The sequence below is a fragment of the Lipotes vexillifer genome, unplaced genomic scaffold (genome assembly GCF_000442215.2).
Source record: "Lipotes vexillifer unplaced genomic scaffold, Lipotes_vexillifer_v1.1 scaffold393, whole genome shotgun sequence".
Lineage (NCBI taxonomy): Eukaryota > Metazoa > Chordata > Mammalia > Artiodactyla > Lipotidae > Lipotes > Lipotes vexillifer.
Window position 1 is genome coordinate 2,407,640 of NW_006774564.1, and position 13,915 is coordinate 2,421,554.

At 49.3% G+C, this 13,915-nt stretch overlaps 1 protein-coding gene across 1 annotated transcript in view; it reads left to right on the forward strand.

The window, feature by feature from the left end:
- Positions 1-2,962: 2,962 nt before the first annotated feature.
- MYBPHL (myosin binding protein H like) overlaps positions 2,963-13,915 on the forward strand; it is a 15,220-nt gene continuing 4,267 nt past the window's right edge. Inside the window, 10 exon segments of the mRNA XM_007449362.1 lie at positions 2,963-2,999; positions 3,002-3,040; positions 3,043-3,096; positions 9,665-9,753; positions 10,307-10,507; positions 10,715-10,799; positions 10,802-10,848; positions 10,987-11,146; positions 11,248-11,384; positions 11,721-11,907. Coding sequence (XP_007449424.1) covers positions 2,963-2,999; positions 3,002-3,040; positions 3,043-3,096; positions 9,665-9,753; positions 10,307-10,507; positions 10,715-10,799; positions 10,802-10,848; positions 10,987-11,146; positions 11,248-11,384; positions 11,721-11,907 — 1,036 coding nt within the window.

The following is a 13,915-nucleotide window of genomic DNA, read 5'->3' on the forward strand; positions in this document are numbered from 1 at the left end:
TATTAAGATCGTTACTGCATGTATGCTAAAAACCCAAGTTTTCTGTTCCCTTGGGACAGAAAATTGCATGTGAGGTGGGATAATCAAGTTTCAATGACCAATGTCGGTTACACAAAAAGCCAGACCCTAGAATAAAATTCCACAAAATGGAAATAAAACTCAAATTTCTTTAGCATTATGTAAATAAATCTGGGTGTGTTTAACTTTGTACTGGTAATTTTCTGTATATTTGCAATATTTGGGTTAGAAATAAAACAGACTGGACTTTGTTACCTGACCTACTAAAATGACTAAGCTACAGTTTGTTAATGTGAAAGCTTTTCCAGTTTTCTAGCTTCAAAAATCAAACTCCAGCAACCAGAGAATAAGTCAGTTAAACAGCCAGGACTATTCATTTATAGCATGTAAGGTATTAGATAATTTATAGGAAAAACTACTCACCTTTTTCTGCTTTATGCTCACAAAGATCTACCTCCCATGGGTATTTGTAAAAGCAGCTTTCTTGTTACTCCGCGAAAGTCTAGCTGAGCCACACCCTGTACAGCTTCTCAGTTTCAACCGCTACACTCTTCCTTCTGCACACAGCAGCATGTCATTACTCTCTTGAATTCCGTGTTCTTCTAGCAGGTTGATAAGTAACACCAAGGAGTTTACCTTCCACACCTTTCCATCTGCCCCTCTTAACGCTTCTCCTGCTGCTCTTACTTGTAGTCCTTCCTGACCCATTTCATTTAAGGACCTTCAAAGAGCTGCAACTTTCCTCCTCCAAAATATTTCTTTTAGGGGAGGTTCCTGCCCACCCCCACTGAGCCTTTAGCCAAGCCTGACGACTGCTCAGCCTTCCGTCCTGGCGGGTATTTCCATTTAATGCTTACTCTGGCGTCATGGGCTAAAGATGACCAGGCAGAGACCTTCCTTGCCCTTGAGGAGCCCATGTCTGCTGGAAGACCCCTCCCCCCGGAGGTTATCCAGGGTGGTTTATTTTCTGGAATTCTATCTAACGTAGTGTTCTAAGACTTCCTGCAACAGAATCAGTAGGTTGTTTTTTTTAAATGCATATCCCACCTAGACCTATTAAATTAGCCTTTCCAATGGATAAGACCCTAGGAGTCTGCCTTGTTTGATTCTTCAGTTGCAACAAGGAGCTAAGACCAAAAGCCTGGGCCAATCTCCTCATCAAAGCATGGATTAATGGGGTATAAGAGGGGGTGTTTGGAGTCCCCTGGTGTACCGTCTGGACTCGTAAGGGCTTTGGCTGGGTCAGACAAGAGAAATAGGTCAAAGAGGCCTTTACACAAATCCTGACATGACACAGCACAGCCTCTCACCACCAGCCCGAGGTCAAGCTCCACAGTCGCCCTCTTCAGTCATCTGAGCTCCTGATAAACAGCTTCCTGGGCACCAGTTGTGTCTACAGGTTGTCCTAGCCCTCAGTCCCTATACAGGTTGCAAAGATGAGTTCTGGGCTTCTGTCCCACACCCCAAGATAGTAATAGGCTCCCAGGATCCTAATGACTGCCCCCAACTTGAGGGCTAAAGGGGAAAAATGAGTAAGGAGCTCATTCATTCAACCATACACATTTGTTTCCATAAAAAATAAAGGAGAGGAGGGGAAGGGGGGAATGTGGGAACTCTACTTTCCACTCAACTTTACTGTGAACCTAAAACTGCTCTTTAAGTCTACTTAAAGAAAAAAAAAAAAAAAATATATATATATATATATTTACAATATATATATATATATATATATATATATATATATTCACAGAGGGGATGCCAGCTTCTGGAGATGAGAAAGTAGAGTATGATAGGAAACCAGATTGATTGGATGGAGTGCATGGAACATATAAATGATGGTCTGGTGAGCCTAGAAATCACATAGGACCTTTAGTATGTAACACCTACTGTGCTCTGGCCACTTTCATATACTTTTACCATTTTATCTTCAACACAATTGTGGCATCATCATCCCTTGTTTCATGGACCAGGGACCTGAGGTTCAGAGTAAGTGATTTTCCCAGGGTCACCTAGCAAATGAGTGAGTAGTAGAGCCCAGAGTCACACTCAAGTCCTCTAACCTTATGCTCCTGGCTCTCCCCTCCATCACTGCTGCCTCTCACTTAATTTGTACTTTATCTCATAGGCAAGGGAGCTTTGAAAGGGACAAGTGCTGGCCCAACCTAAAAATAGCTTACATCTATCGAGCACTTAGGCGGCTACACTCTGCTAAGCACTTTACCCAGATTACCCCTTTGAATCCTCACAGCAACCCTATGGCTGTTATCTCCACTTCACAGATGAGGAAACAGACCTGAGAGTGACTGTGATGTGTGGTTACAAGTCGCACAGACAATTGGTGATGGAGCCAAAGTGAGCCGGGGGGTGTGGCTCCAGGGTGCAGACCCTGCCCTGCACTGCCACGGGGGGAGTGGAGAGGATGTGGCCGCCCCCATAAAGGCCGAGCTGGCGAGACTTTACAACTCAGCGCATGTGGGAGCAGAGAGGGAGAGACCACCTAAAGGTGTGCCTGTGAATCAGCTAATCCTGGGGCCCCTTCCTTGGACCTGGACACCCTTGGATGAGCTGGAGGTCAGGAGCCGAGATGTCACCCAATCCTCCTGCCAGAAGGCCCCATTTGGGTGATCTGGGTGGGGAGGGGCTGTTTGAAGCTCAAGCGCTCTCCCTCTCTGGTGCTGTGAGAGAGGTGTCGTCTCTCTCCCAAGATAACAGGACTACCCGGTCCTCCTCCTGCAGCTATTCTGGGCTGCGGTCCGCTCCCTGCTCTTCCCCTAGCCCCTGCTTCAGCCATCTGGGAGTAGCTGGGTGGGAACAGGCTAGCCCTGTTACTTAACCCTGTGGCTGGGACCCTGGGGAGGCCGGGCTGGAGAGCAGGCGCTCAGCCCCTCCCTCGCCACCAACAGTGAAAATCTTCCTCTGGAGCCCAGCCTTGGGGTGGCCCAGCATGGAGGCAGCCACAGCTCTGGAGGTGGCCTCGGATCCACACTGAAGGTGAAAGAAGCCAGCCTAGCCCATGCTGACGCTTCACTCGGCGGGGGGCCGTCAGCCCCATTCCCCAGCTCCTGCCCCCCACTGAAGGTGATCCATGGGGATGAGGAGTGAGCGGTGGGAGTTGGGAGGATGTGCTACCGCCCTGACTGCATCTCCGTAGGTTTTGCGTATCTAAATGGTTTCATGGGATTGGTACTTAGGATGGGGGAGCATCCATTGGAGCCCCCACCCCCTTCCTTGGTGGATTCTAGCTTGCCGCTCAAATGTCTCTGTTGGGTCTTTGCTTTTTACCTGGCACTGCAATTGGCCGACACTGAGCTTTTAGTCAAGAAAGACTGCTCCATGGCTAAATAAGGAGAAGTAGGTGTTTGGCACTGGGAAACCATCCTCTGTCACTCTCAGCACTATACAGAGGCACTGTGTCCTGGAGGCAACGCTGGGCAGGGGCCAGAGGAGAGCTTTTGAAAGAGTGAGAGCCATGGGACAGACTGCACCCTGACATGGAGAAGACGGGACCCTGAGACCCAGTGGGAGGACCTGTCTGCTTATCTCAGCTCGATTGCTTCCAACTGACCCTGTGTCCTCTTTCAGTCTATACTGTTCTGTGTCTTCCAGGCTTGGGAAGCTGAATCCCTAGCCTTGAAGTGACCATCCTCCCCTCCTCCCTCCCACCCTCCCACTGTCCCTTCTTATCCTTTCTTCCTACTAAAAATATTTACTTTGTGTCTATTATGTGCCAGGCACTGTTACAAAAATGCACAAAATAGGCAAAAATAACTTCCCTTGTGGAGATTACATTCTATGTAAGGAGAGAGATAATAAATAAGCAAATAAAATATATAAAATATCAGAAATGATAACTGCTATGCTGAAAAATAAAGCAGAGAAAGAGGAGCGTATAAAGTGCTGGGGTGGGAAGTGTACTTACTGTTTCAAGCAGGATATTCAGTGAAAGTCTTGTTAATAAGGTGATCTGAGCAGCAACTTAAAGGAGACCAGAGGGCTTCCCTGGTGGCGCAGTGCTTGAGAGTCCGCCTGCCGATGCAGGAGACGCGGGTTCGTGCCCCGTTTCGGGAAGATCCCACATGCCGCGGAGCGGCTGGGCCCGTGAGCCATGGCCGCTGGGCCTGCGCGTCCGGAGCCTGTGCTCCGCAAATGGGAGAGGCCACGACAGTGAGAGGCCCGCATAACGCAAGAAAAAAGATCAGTTTGTTTAACTCAGTCCACAGGCTAGAAAGGAACTGAATCCCACTACCCAGGGACCAGCAAGCACTGCCCCTGGTCTGTTTGACCAGGAGGGTTGATCGACTAGGGGAAAAAAAAAAAAAAAAAAAAAAAAAAAGGAGACCAGAGAACAATGCATGCAGATATTGAGAGTGAAGGTTTTCCACAGAGAGAACAGTAAGTGCAAAGGCCCTGAGGCAGGAGTGTGTGTTATGGATTGGGGCCACTGTGGCTGTAGCAGAGTGGGGGAGAGAATAGCAGGTTTGGGGTCAAAGAGGTAGCAGGACCATTGTGAACACTGGTTCAACCCTGAGACAGATGGGCAGCCAACGCAGGGTTTTAGGTGAGATCTGGCATGATCAGGTGTCGGTTTTAAGACTTTTCTGGCTGCTGAGTTAAGAATAGGCTATAGGCAGGCTTTAGACACTAGCAAGATTGTCAACTGAGAATAAGGATTCAGGAGAAGGTATGAAAGTTTTAGAGGAGGGTGTACAGCAGTCACCCAGGAGAACAGGAGATTGAGTGAATTAGGGGAGTCTGGCAGATCTGCCAGGGTCCATTTGGAGACAATGGCTATCAATTTAAAGTCAGCATAGTTTTGTAATATTTTTCCCCAGTCGTGTTTGGCTGTGTGGATGCAGACACTGAGGGGGTGTATTTAACTGGGGCTGGGTATTGCTAGGAAGTGGAAAAGGATTAGGGCTTTGAATGGGTATGCAAGGGAGTGAGTCTAACGATGACCATGGAATCTAATTTGGGTGGGAAAGAAAGTGATAACATGGAGGGGTGATGGAGAGTGGAGGGGTGGGAAGATAATGGATCAGAGGTCTCAGTGGGCTGAAGGATCACTGCTGGTGGATCTTTAGAGGAAGGGAGCTGAAGGGATAGAGACTGTTCATTAGGTTATGCGAGTTGATAAAACAGACCTCAGAATTTAAGGCTCAAATACAATAGATGTTTATTCCTTACTAGCAAAACAACTAAAAGCAAGCGTTCCTACTCAGCAGATAGTTCTCCAGCACTAATTCAGGGACCTGGGCCTCTTCATCTTGCGGCTCCGCCATGCCTTAGGGCCCCGTGATCATCTGCATGCAGCTAGCAGATGGGAAATAGAGAACTCATTCATTAAAAGCCTCGACTCAGAAGTGATTCTCATCACTTCCACTCACATTTCACTGGCAAGAACTAGTCTCACTGTCATATAGCAAGTGGGGCAGCTCCTTCTCAGAGATCCCTATACTATGGAAGAGATAATATGTACAAATTGTTGTGAGCAATTAGACATCCCTGTCATGGAGGTGGTGCTGAGAGAGTGGGACGCTTGAAATTCAGATTCTAGAGTGGCTATAGTTATTGGTCTAGACAATGACCAAAGGAACCATGGGCTGAAGCAGGGGAGGACAAACTCATTGGAGGAGTGGCAGGCAAGGCTGGGAGCAGCCCTGCAGGGACTGGAGGTCTGGGTGTTGAAATGAGCAGGAATCATGACTGGAGAAATGTTGGAGAAAGTGACACTGAGCCAGGGCTACCGTCATCAGCATGAGGAGGAGACTGCCACAAGGGGAGAGGGTGATGGAGTCTTTTCCTCAGAGAAGTATTGCCTATTTCTATGTCCTTTTATTTTTTCTGACCTTAGTTTTATGGCCTTCAAGGAAGTGACACTCTTGTCCTTCACAAGGTTTTTGGGTTTTTTTTTTTGAAGTCACCACATTTCTTTCCCACCACACTCCTCCAGACAAGTTTCTGATAAGGTCAAGGCCACACCCCATGCATCTGCTAATGCTTCTGTAAGAAATGCTGGTATTTTTTGGATCCCTGGAAATCCCTGGGTTTTTTGGGAGCCATAGCTTGCCTTGTGCATTTGCCCTCTTTTGGTAACTGTTCACTCACACAGGCCTGTGCATGTGTGTGCACACATGCACACGAACTCGCAGTCTTGCACACTCACACACGCACACACTCCTCCACTCTTTCAATGTGTCTATCTTGTTCCTTCATTCTCTGGGCCGTAATTAATACCATCAATCTGAACTACACAGACCTTAGGGAATCGCTAGCAGAAAGTCTTTAGCCATGTGAAACCAGGTTATGAGAGGATGGGAACAATTATTTCCCACGAGCAGAGAATAAGGAGATGGGCATGAACCTCAGCAGGATGAAATTCGGTAGAATTAGGAAGGATTTTCTAATCAAGAGAAGTCGAGATCTCTGGACTTTAAGTAGTTTCCTCTCCACTCCTTTTTAAGACAGTATTCTGTCTGAGAGAAATTCAGTGCTGAGAGCAACACAGCTCAGAAGCCAAGGGCTCTCAAAGGACTTTTCAAAATGTCTTTTACCTAAGACTCCATGAAGGGAGAAAATCTTATAGACAAACTGCGGCTGTCTCAGACCTGGTCTTAGAAACCCGAGGTTCTGCTTTAGGGCTGTAGCCTTTGGTTCACATCCCTCCTGGCATATGAGGAGGAGAAAGACCTTGGGCATCAGGGAAAGCCATGTTTCTCCAAGGTCAGTACAATTAACACCTCGCTTGACTGTGGATGTGTGAAAAGAGATGTCCCAGATGAGCCCTCCTATTAACACTCTTAGCAAGGGATCAGATTGCTCTTGTTTGCTGGGCAGATTCAAGGCCTGGGGTGTGCTGGGGAAGAGCTTGCTGCAGCCCAGGCACCTGGAGCTGTCACACACTCTCTGTCACCTCCCATATTTTGTCAGCGGCTTTAGCCTTAAGCCCATCCTCTGCCCTCCCACTGGGGCTGGGAGACTGCTGAGAGCAGAATCCTCGCCTACTAGTCCTCAGACTTGGAACATTCTAAATAGTAAATTAAGTTTGTCCCCTACTGATTCACCATCTTGTCAGGGAATCCCACTTCTAAGCAAAGAACTGGCCCAGGAGCCCTCCAGGGAGGAAGAATCCACCATCCTGGCTGTCAGCCTTTCTCCTCTGTCTCTGCCCCCTGCTGGCATCCCCTCTGGATCTCAGGGCCATTCTGCTCATCCTCCTCCTAATCCCCCCATCTTAGCTTACGTTCCACATAAACTTCTTTCTTTCATTTTTCTCCTTAGTTCAAGTGAAACAATGCTAACCTTTTCCAAGATACTTTTCTAGGAAAGACTAAGTGGGAACAAATACTATATACATCAGCATGCACCAACCTATAGAAGCCCCCTTCCTACCTGAGGTGTAAGCAGAGCAGGGCTCAACTGGTACCTCTTCCAGGAGTGACAGCCTGGGTTCCTTTCCTCACATCAGCCTTTTTAATCCTTGAGTGTGGCCCCCTGCCTTCCCTTCTTGGCCTCTTCCCTCCAGGGGCAAGATCACTGCAGGAGCCCTGACTGTGGTGCCCAGTCCCAGGTGGACACTGAAGGGCAGGTAAGTGGACAGATATGCTGTCATGCTCAGAGAACAGGTCCTTCAGACACACGTTCCTAGACGGTGCCAGCACAACTTCACAACCAGCCGTGAGGTCAACAGCAAAGCTGTTTCTCTCTCCCAGCCCTTTCCTTCCAGTCTTCTCCTTGCTCTGGGTGCTCACCAAGGTCCTTGCTAACTCAGAGGTTCTGTAGGCAGAGCAAGGGACAGCAGAGCTGGCTTCTCCCCAGCCCTCTCCCCGGCAAGCGTGAAGTGTTAGGTCCCCACTTTAGCAGTGGGGAACCAAGCCCAACAAGATGAGGTTTTGACCCTCCTTTTGAATTTTTTGCAGAAAACCCTGAAGTCATATCCGCCTGTTCTCAACTCCTTGGTCGCTTGCCAAGATAGCCACAGGAAAGGAACACATCACACAACACTTCTTCTGTTCTTCATGCTCCGCCTCCACCCAAACTGCCAAAGTCGAACAGAGGGCAGCCGAGCAGGGTCATTCAGCTGCCTGGGCTCCGAGCTGGGTCCTTGCTGAGGCCTCAGGCCCTGGGCCGTACGGGCAGGACAGCGCTCAGAGCACTGGAGGCCCTGTACCACGCAGTTCCCACTTCTGTCAGGGTAGAGGGGTGAGGCGCAGCCTAAGACAGCACAACCCAGGTTAAAACGTAAGCCACATGGTGAAAAAGGAAACTAGGTAAATAAAATGGACAGCATGCACTGAATATTTCTGTCTATATTCATCCACAAAGCCCAAGTTATCTCGAGATGCTAATCAGGGCGGACTACGGAAGTTCCTGGTCTCTAAACAACGATCTACAAACTGAGGTATAGGAAGAGCTTCGTAGACCCTTCGTTTATTTTATTTTCAATTTCACCATTCAAATTCTGCATTATGTAATGTACATTTTAAACAGTTCAATTTGTAAGTAAACATACATACATTGGGGTGAATATTCAGGGATGTATTTACAGGGAAATGTGTGTTATCAAAAAGTTTGGACTCTGCTATCAAGCTGTTTGCCACAGTTGTGTGCTGGGGTGGAGTTCTTCCAACTGATAGGAATGAAGGAGCCGGGAGGCTGGGGAGTTGGCGGGAACTGAGACTGTCTCACTCCCTGTAAGACTACAGCAGCGGGGGACTGTCTCTGCCTGAGAAAGGAGGAAGCAGTAGCACCAGAAGCCTGGAAAATGGAGTAGATTTCAGCCAGGACCTGAAAGGAACCCAGGTGGGATGTTTGCACTTCCTCAGCCAAGGCTGCCGGAGGCATCCTGAGAGGAACTTACACCTGGTCATTCCCCAAACTTACACTCAGCACTTTCCTGAGCATCTCCTGTCTTCATCCTGGAAGCCAATAAACATAATCTAATCTCTCTTCTCACTGGAACACGCCTGGAAGATCAAGGGGGAGTAAGCAGTGGACCTAATCTTTCCCAGATTCTGACTGTACAAAGTGATCCTCCACAGACTGGAAGACACTGTGCAGGCCCCTGAACAGGGCAGCCCTGCAGAGAAGGGACCAGACGCCAGCTCCCTCTGCAGTGACATCAGTGCTGTCCTGGTGGGGCCAGGGTGTGTGCAGAATATAAAGATTTCTCCTCGGGGTCTGGCACCAAACTGGGCAGCGGGGCGGACACTTGGGGGTCAGGATTGACATTGAAAGTGGCCTTGAAAAAAGGAGTGTTGTTGAGGACAAATGTAGAAAAGGCGTGGAAAGACAGACCACTCGGACTGGACTGGTCTGTGCACAAACAAGAAATCTCAGTTGATGAAAAGTCGATGGTGGAGAGTTACCAATTAAAAGAAGTAGGTGTCAGGCTCGCGCTTCAGTGCTCTTTCTGCTGAGACTAACTCTCTCTACAGGATCCCACAGCTGGTTGCTTATCCCTAAATCCCAGTGAGACAATGGGAGCTATCTTCCCATTCCCCGAGAGAGGGCTTAATTTGCTGAGTGTTGCCTGGGTCACCTGGCCATGGAGCACAGCTAGATGCAGCATCCACTTCTACGTCCTCTAAGCTCTCCTCTTCCCCGCAGGGAGGCTCACCACCTCGTTCTCTCTCTTTCCATCACACAGAGCACCCCAAGATCTGGCTACCTCAGGCCCAGAGGCAGACCTACGTCCGGAAGGTTGGAGACACTCTGAATCTACTAATCCCGTTCCAGGTGATCATGACAGCCCCACGTTGAGTCCATGACTGGAGCCAGGCCAGGGTTTTGATTTGGAGACAAAAAACAAGAGTCCTGCTAGCAGTGGGACAGTCGTCCTAGCCTTGGATGGAAGGGGCATGTCACCAAGTGTGAGGCCAAACAGCCCTTCCATCAGCACTCCTGCGGGGTGTTGGGGTCAGGTCAGGTGGGGCATGCCCAGGTGATGTAGTAAGGCTAATCCATGCCCTTCAGTCAGCAGGGGTCTGGGAGCTCTCAGTTTGGAGGGCTCTCAGGAGTTTGGGCAGCTAATTTTAGTCCCAGCTGCCCTGAGTGTCCATGACCTAGACTCTCAGAGGCAGGGAGACTCAAAGCCATCCCCCTTTCCCATGATCTTGAGACTGTTGCTGAGAGATGGAAGTCCGCTGGGACAGTCCACCAACCTCTCACTCAAGGAATTTGCAGCTGCGAGTCAAGTCACCACGTGGACCTGGTGGATCTGACCCCTGTTGCAGCCGGGAGGGGCAAAAGGCCTCTCGGGGCAGCTCACAGCCTTCTCCCCATTTCTCAGAGCAAACCCCAACCTCAAGCCATCTGCACGCATGACGGCTGTGCCTTGGATGCCAGTCATGTGAGCATGCGGAATGGGGAGCGGGACTCCAACCTCTTCATCCGAGAGGCCCAGTGTGCTGACTTGGGTCACTACCAGCTCCATGTGCAGCTGGGCAGGCTGGAGGCCACTGCCACCACTGACACCCTGGTGATCGGTACAGTGGGGGGAATGGGAGATGACGTGGTCCTCGGGGGCTCCCACCCCAGCCTGAAGAGGAATCAGCACAGAGAGCCAGGGAAGCGGGGCTGTGGGACGCAGTGGTGGGTGAAGGGAGGGGTGGCCGAGCAGAAGCGGAGGGGCCCCTCCTGGTAATGTCCTGGCGTGTGAGGCGTGCCATGCCCACTGCCATGCTTGGCCCTTTCAAAGAGGCCAGGCTCTCCTCAGAGTATCAAGTTGGTGGATGTCTGGGGCTCCAGCGCTACACTGGAGTGGACTCTGCCCCAAGACACGGGAACGTACTCCTGGGATATGCGGTGCAAAAGGCTGACACCAAATCTGGGGTGAGGCCCAGCTGGGATGGAGGGAGGGAGGAACAGCACATTCTGGAATGGGGCTCTGGTAGTTCCATGCAGTAGGCTGGGGTGGAGTGAGTTGCCAAAACATGGGTCTCATTCCAGGCATCTTCCGGGGCCCCACAGCTGTGGCTCACGGTGCTGGAGCGCTATCACCGTGCCAGCTGCACAGTCTCCAACCTCATCGTCGGCAACTCCTATGCGTTTCGAGTCTTTGCTGAGAACCAGTGTGGGCTCAGCCAGACAGCCTCTGTCACTGCCGACCCGGCCCACATCCAGAAAGCAGGTAAAGCACCGAGACTCGGAGCTGGGAAGAGTTAAGGAGAAAGAGTTGAAGACGGATGGGGCTCTCAGGCACTACACCAAGGCCCTTCTTGGTCCCCTCAGCTACTGTTTACATGACCGAGCGGTTTGTCCAGTGAGATTTCTCAGAAGCCCCGAAGTTCACCCAGCCTCTGGCAGACTGCACTACAGTCACTGGCTGTGACACCCAGCTCTTCTGCTGCGTCCATGCCTCCCCCAAGGTGAGCAAGGAGGTCTGTGGGTGGCTGTGCTGCTTTCTGCTTCTGCTCTAACCTTAGCTGTGTCGAAGAACATTCTAACCAAAACATTTGTTCCCGTCACCATCATCTGTCTCTTCCACAGCACATTACATAGGAACACTCAGGGCACTGGTGTCCAAGACAGGCTGATGTGGATAATGTTTCCAGTTTTGCTTTTAGTGTTTGTTCCTCATATATGAAGATGTCACTTAATGACCCGCTGGCAACTGGGCACGAGATTCAAAGCTGTCTCTCTGGCAGGGGGGCTGGAATCCTGTTGGCTGCTCCTGACTCACCCCCCTCATCTTTATCTTCCAGCCAAAGATCATCTGGCTAAAGAACAAGATGGATATCCAAGGCAACCCCAAGTACAGAGCCCTCACTCACCTGGGAATCTGCTCCCTAGAAATCCACAAGCCTGGCCCCTTTGACGGGGGCATCTACACCTGCAAGGCCGTTAACCCCCTGGGGGAGGCGTCAGTAGACTGTCGGGTGGATGTGAAAGGTCCGGGCAGAACTCGCACCTTAGGGTGCAATCACCTCCTCTCTCCACAGGTGGGAAAGTCGAGGGCAGAGACACAAGCCTAGATGGAGAAGGGCTCAGGTTGCTTCCCCTTCAGGCCTTCTCATCACTGTCATCATCAGGATGTATTTTAGGAGCCATTTTTATCATCCACTCCTCATTTCTCTCCATCATAATTCTGTAATATAGGAAGAATCACTATTTCCACTTTGCAAAGGAGAAACCTAAAGCACAGGGAGGTGATTGATCAGTTTACCTGCAATTTCCAGTGCTGGTTAATTGAGGAGTTGGCACTATGGTGGAAAAGAGGCCAAGTCTGCTGGACCTTACCCAGATCATTTTTCATTAAACTATACAATCTGACTCAATCCAGGAAAGCTGTAGCTTTTTATTGGGCTTTTAAACAAACCAGAGGACTTTCGTCTCTAGTTGGTTAAAAGGGAATATTGCATGTCCTCTCTACCGCTTTTAAAGTATTCATTCATTTATCCATTCCTGTCCCCTTGCTCAGATTGCCATTATTGCATTTAGAATATTGTTTTATAATTATCTATTTACTGATCTGTTTCCCCATAAACTGTGAGCACTGTGAGGGCAGGGACCATCTTATTCACCTTGTCCCCCAGTGTCCAGCCCAGTTTCTGGTACACAGTGGGCACTTTCTAAGCATGTGCAGCATGACTCAGGAATGAATGGGCCATTACATGTCCTATTCTTCCCTCCGCATAGACTCCTAATTAGCACCATGGACTCCCCCGAAACCTGGAAGTATATCCCTTCTCGATGCTCTGAAAGGTTTCCCAGAGATTTCTGAGATGTTAAAACGGAGAGATGTCAACACAGAGAGATGTCTGAATTTTGCAGCTCCTAATTGAGGCACGCTAAGCAGACATGGGCAACTCTGAGGAAGGTAAGGAGAGGTACAGGGGATCTGAATGGAGTATTTCATGTTTATGGCTAGTGTTGCTGAGTCTGAGACAGATATATATTCCTGAGCCTTTCAACCATACACTCACTGGCAACCACTTTTCTTTTAACCACTTTTTTTCTTGTAAGTGAACACTATCATCTGTGGAGGGAATTTACCATAGATGAGGTCTACTTTTGTCACATCCTCTATGTATCTGTACTCCTCAAGTTGATGACAGGAATTAAACCTAGCGGCCCTCTGAAGAAGAGTGATAGCATCTACCTAACTGTAAGGGGGTTTTGTGGGAGGGAGTGAGCAGGTGCTGTAAGAAAAGGTGTCAAGGAAAACAATCAGGAGTGGAGGATGGCCGAGGTCACCACCACCATCACAAGGCAGAAAAAGAGAGAGGAAGGTGTTCCTATCAATTAAGTGTTTCTACCTCAGTATCTTAAGCATGGTGAAAACCAGATGAGTTTGCTTCCTTTTTACTTTGAAGATTTTGGATTCCTTCCCTTCCAAGAGAAGAAAACCACTGTTATCATTATATGTCAACAATAATTGAACATGTGGGGAATGTGGTCCCAAGTAGCACGTTACTGGCAAAGGGCAACTCAGACCATCATTTAGAATTTGATAACTCCTTCAGACTCTAAATCACTCACAGCAGAAATGTTGTGTACAAACTGATGAGTGGGGTGAAAAGGAAGCTCATGAGAGAATTAAAAAGAACTGGTTCCCAACATCTCCTCTGACTGGTCAATGAAACCCAAGAATTAATTCCATCCCAGAAGCCATTTATTTAAGCCTCTCACTGATCTTTAGCAAATGAAAGCCTTGACGGATGCATTAAAAGTACAAGCTTCTGGGCTTCCCTGGTGGCGCAGTGGTTGAGAGTCCGCCTGCCAATGCAGGGGACACGGGTTTGTGCCCCGGTCCAGGAAGATCCCACATGCCGCGGAGCGGCTGGGCCCGTGAGCTATGGCCGCTGAGCCTGAGCCTGCACGTCTGGAGCCTGTGCTCCACAACGGGAGAGGCCACAACAGTGAGAGGCCCGCGTACCAAAAAAAAAAAAAAAAAAAA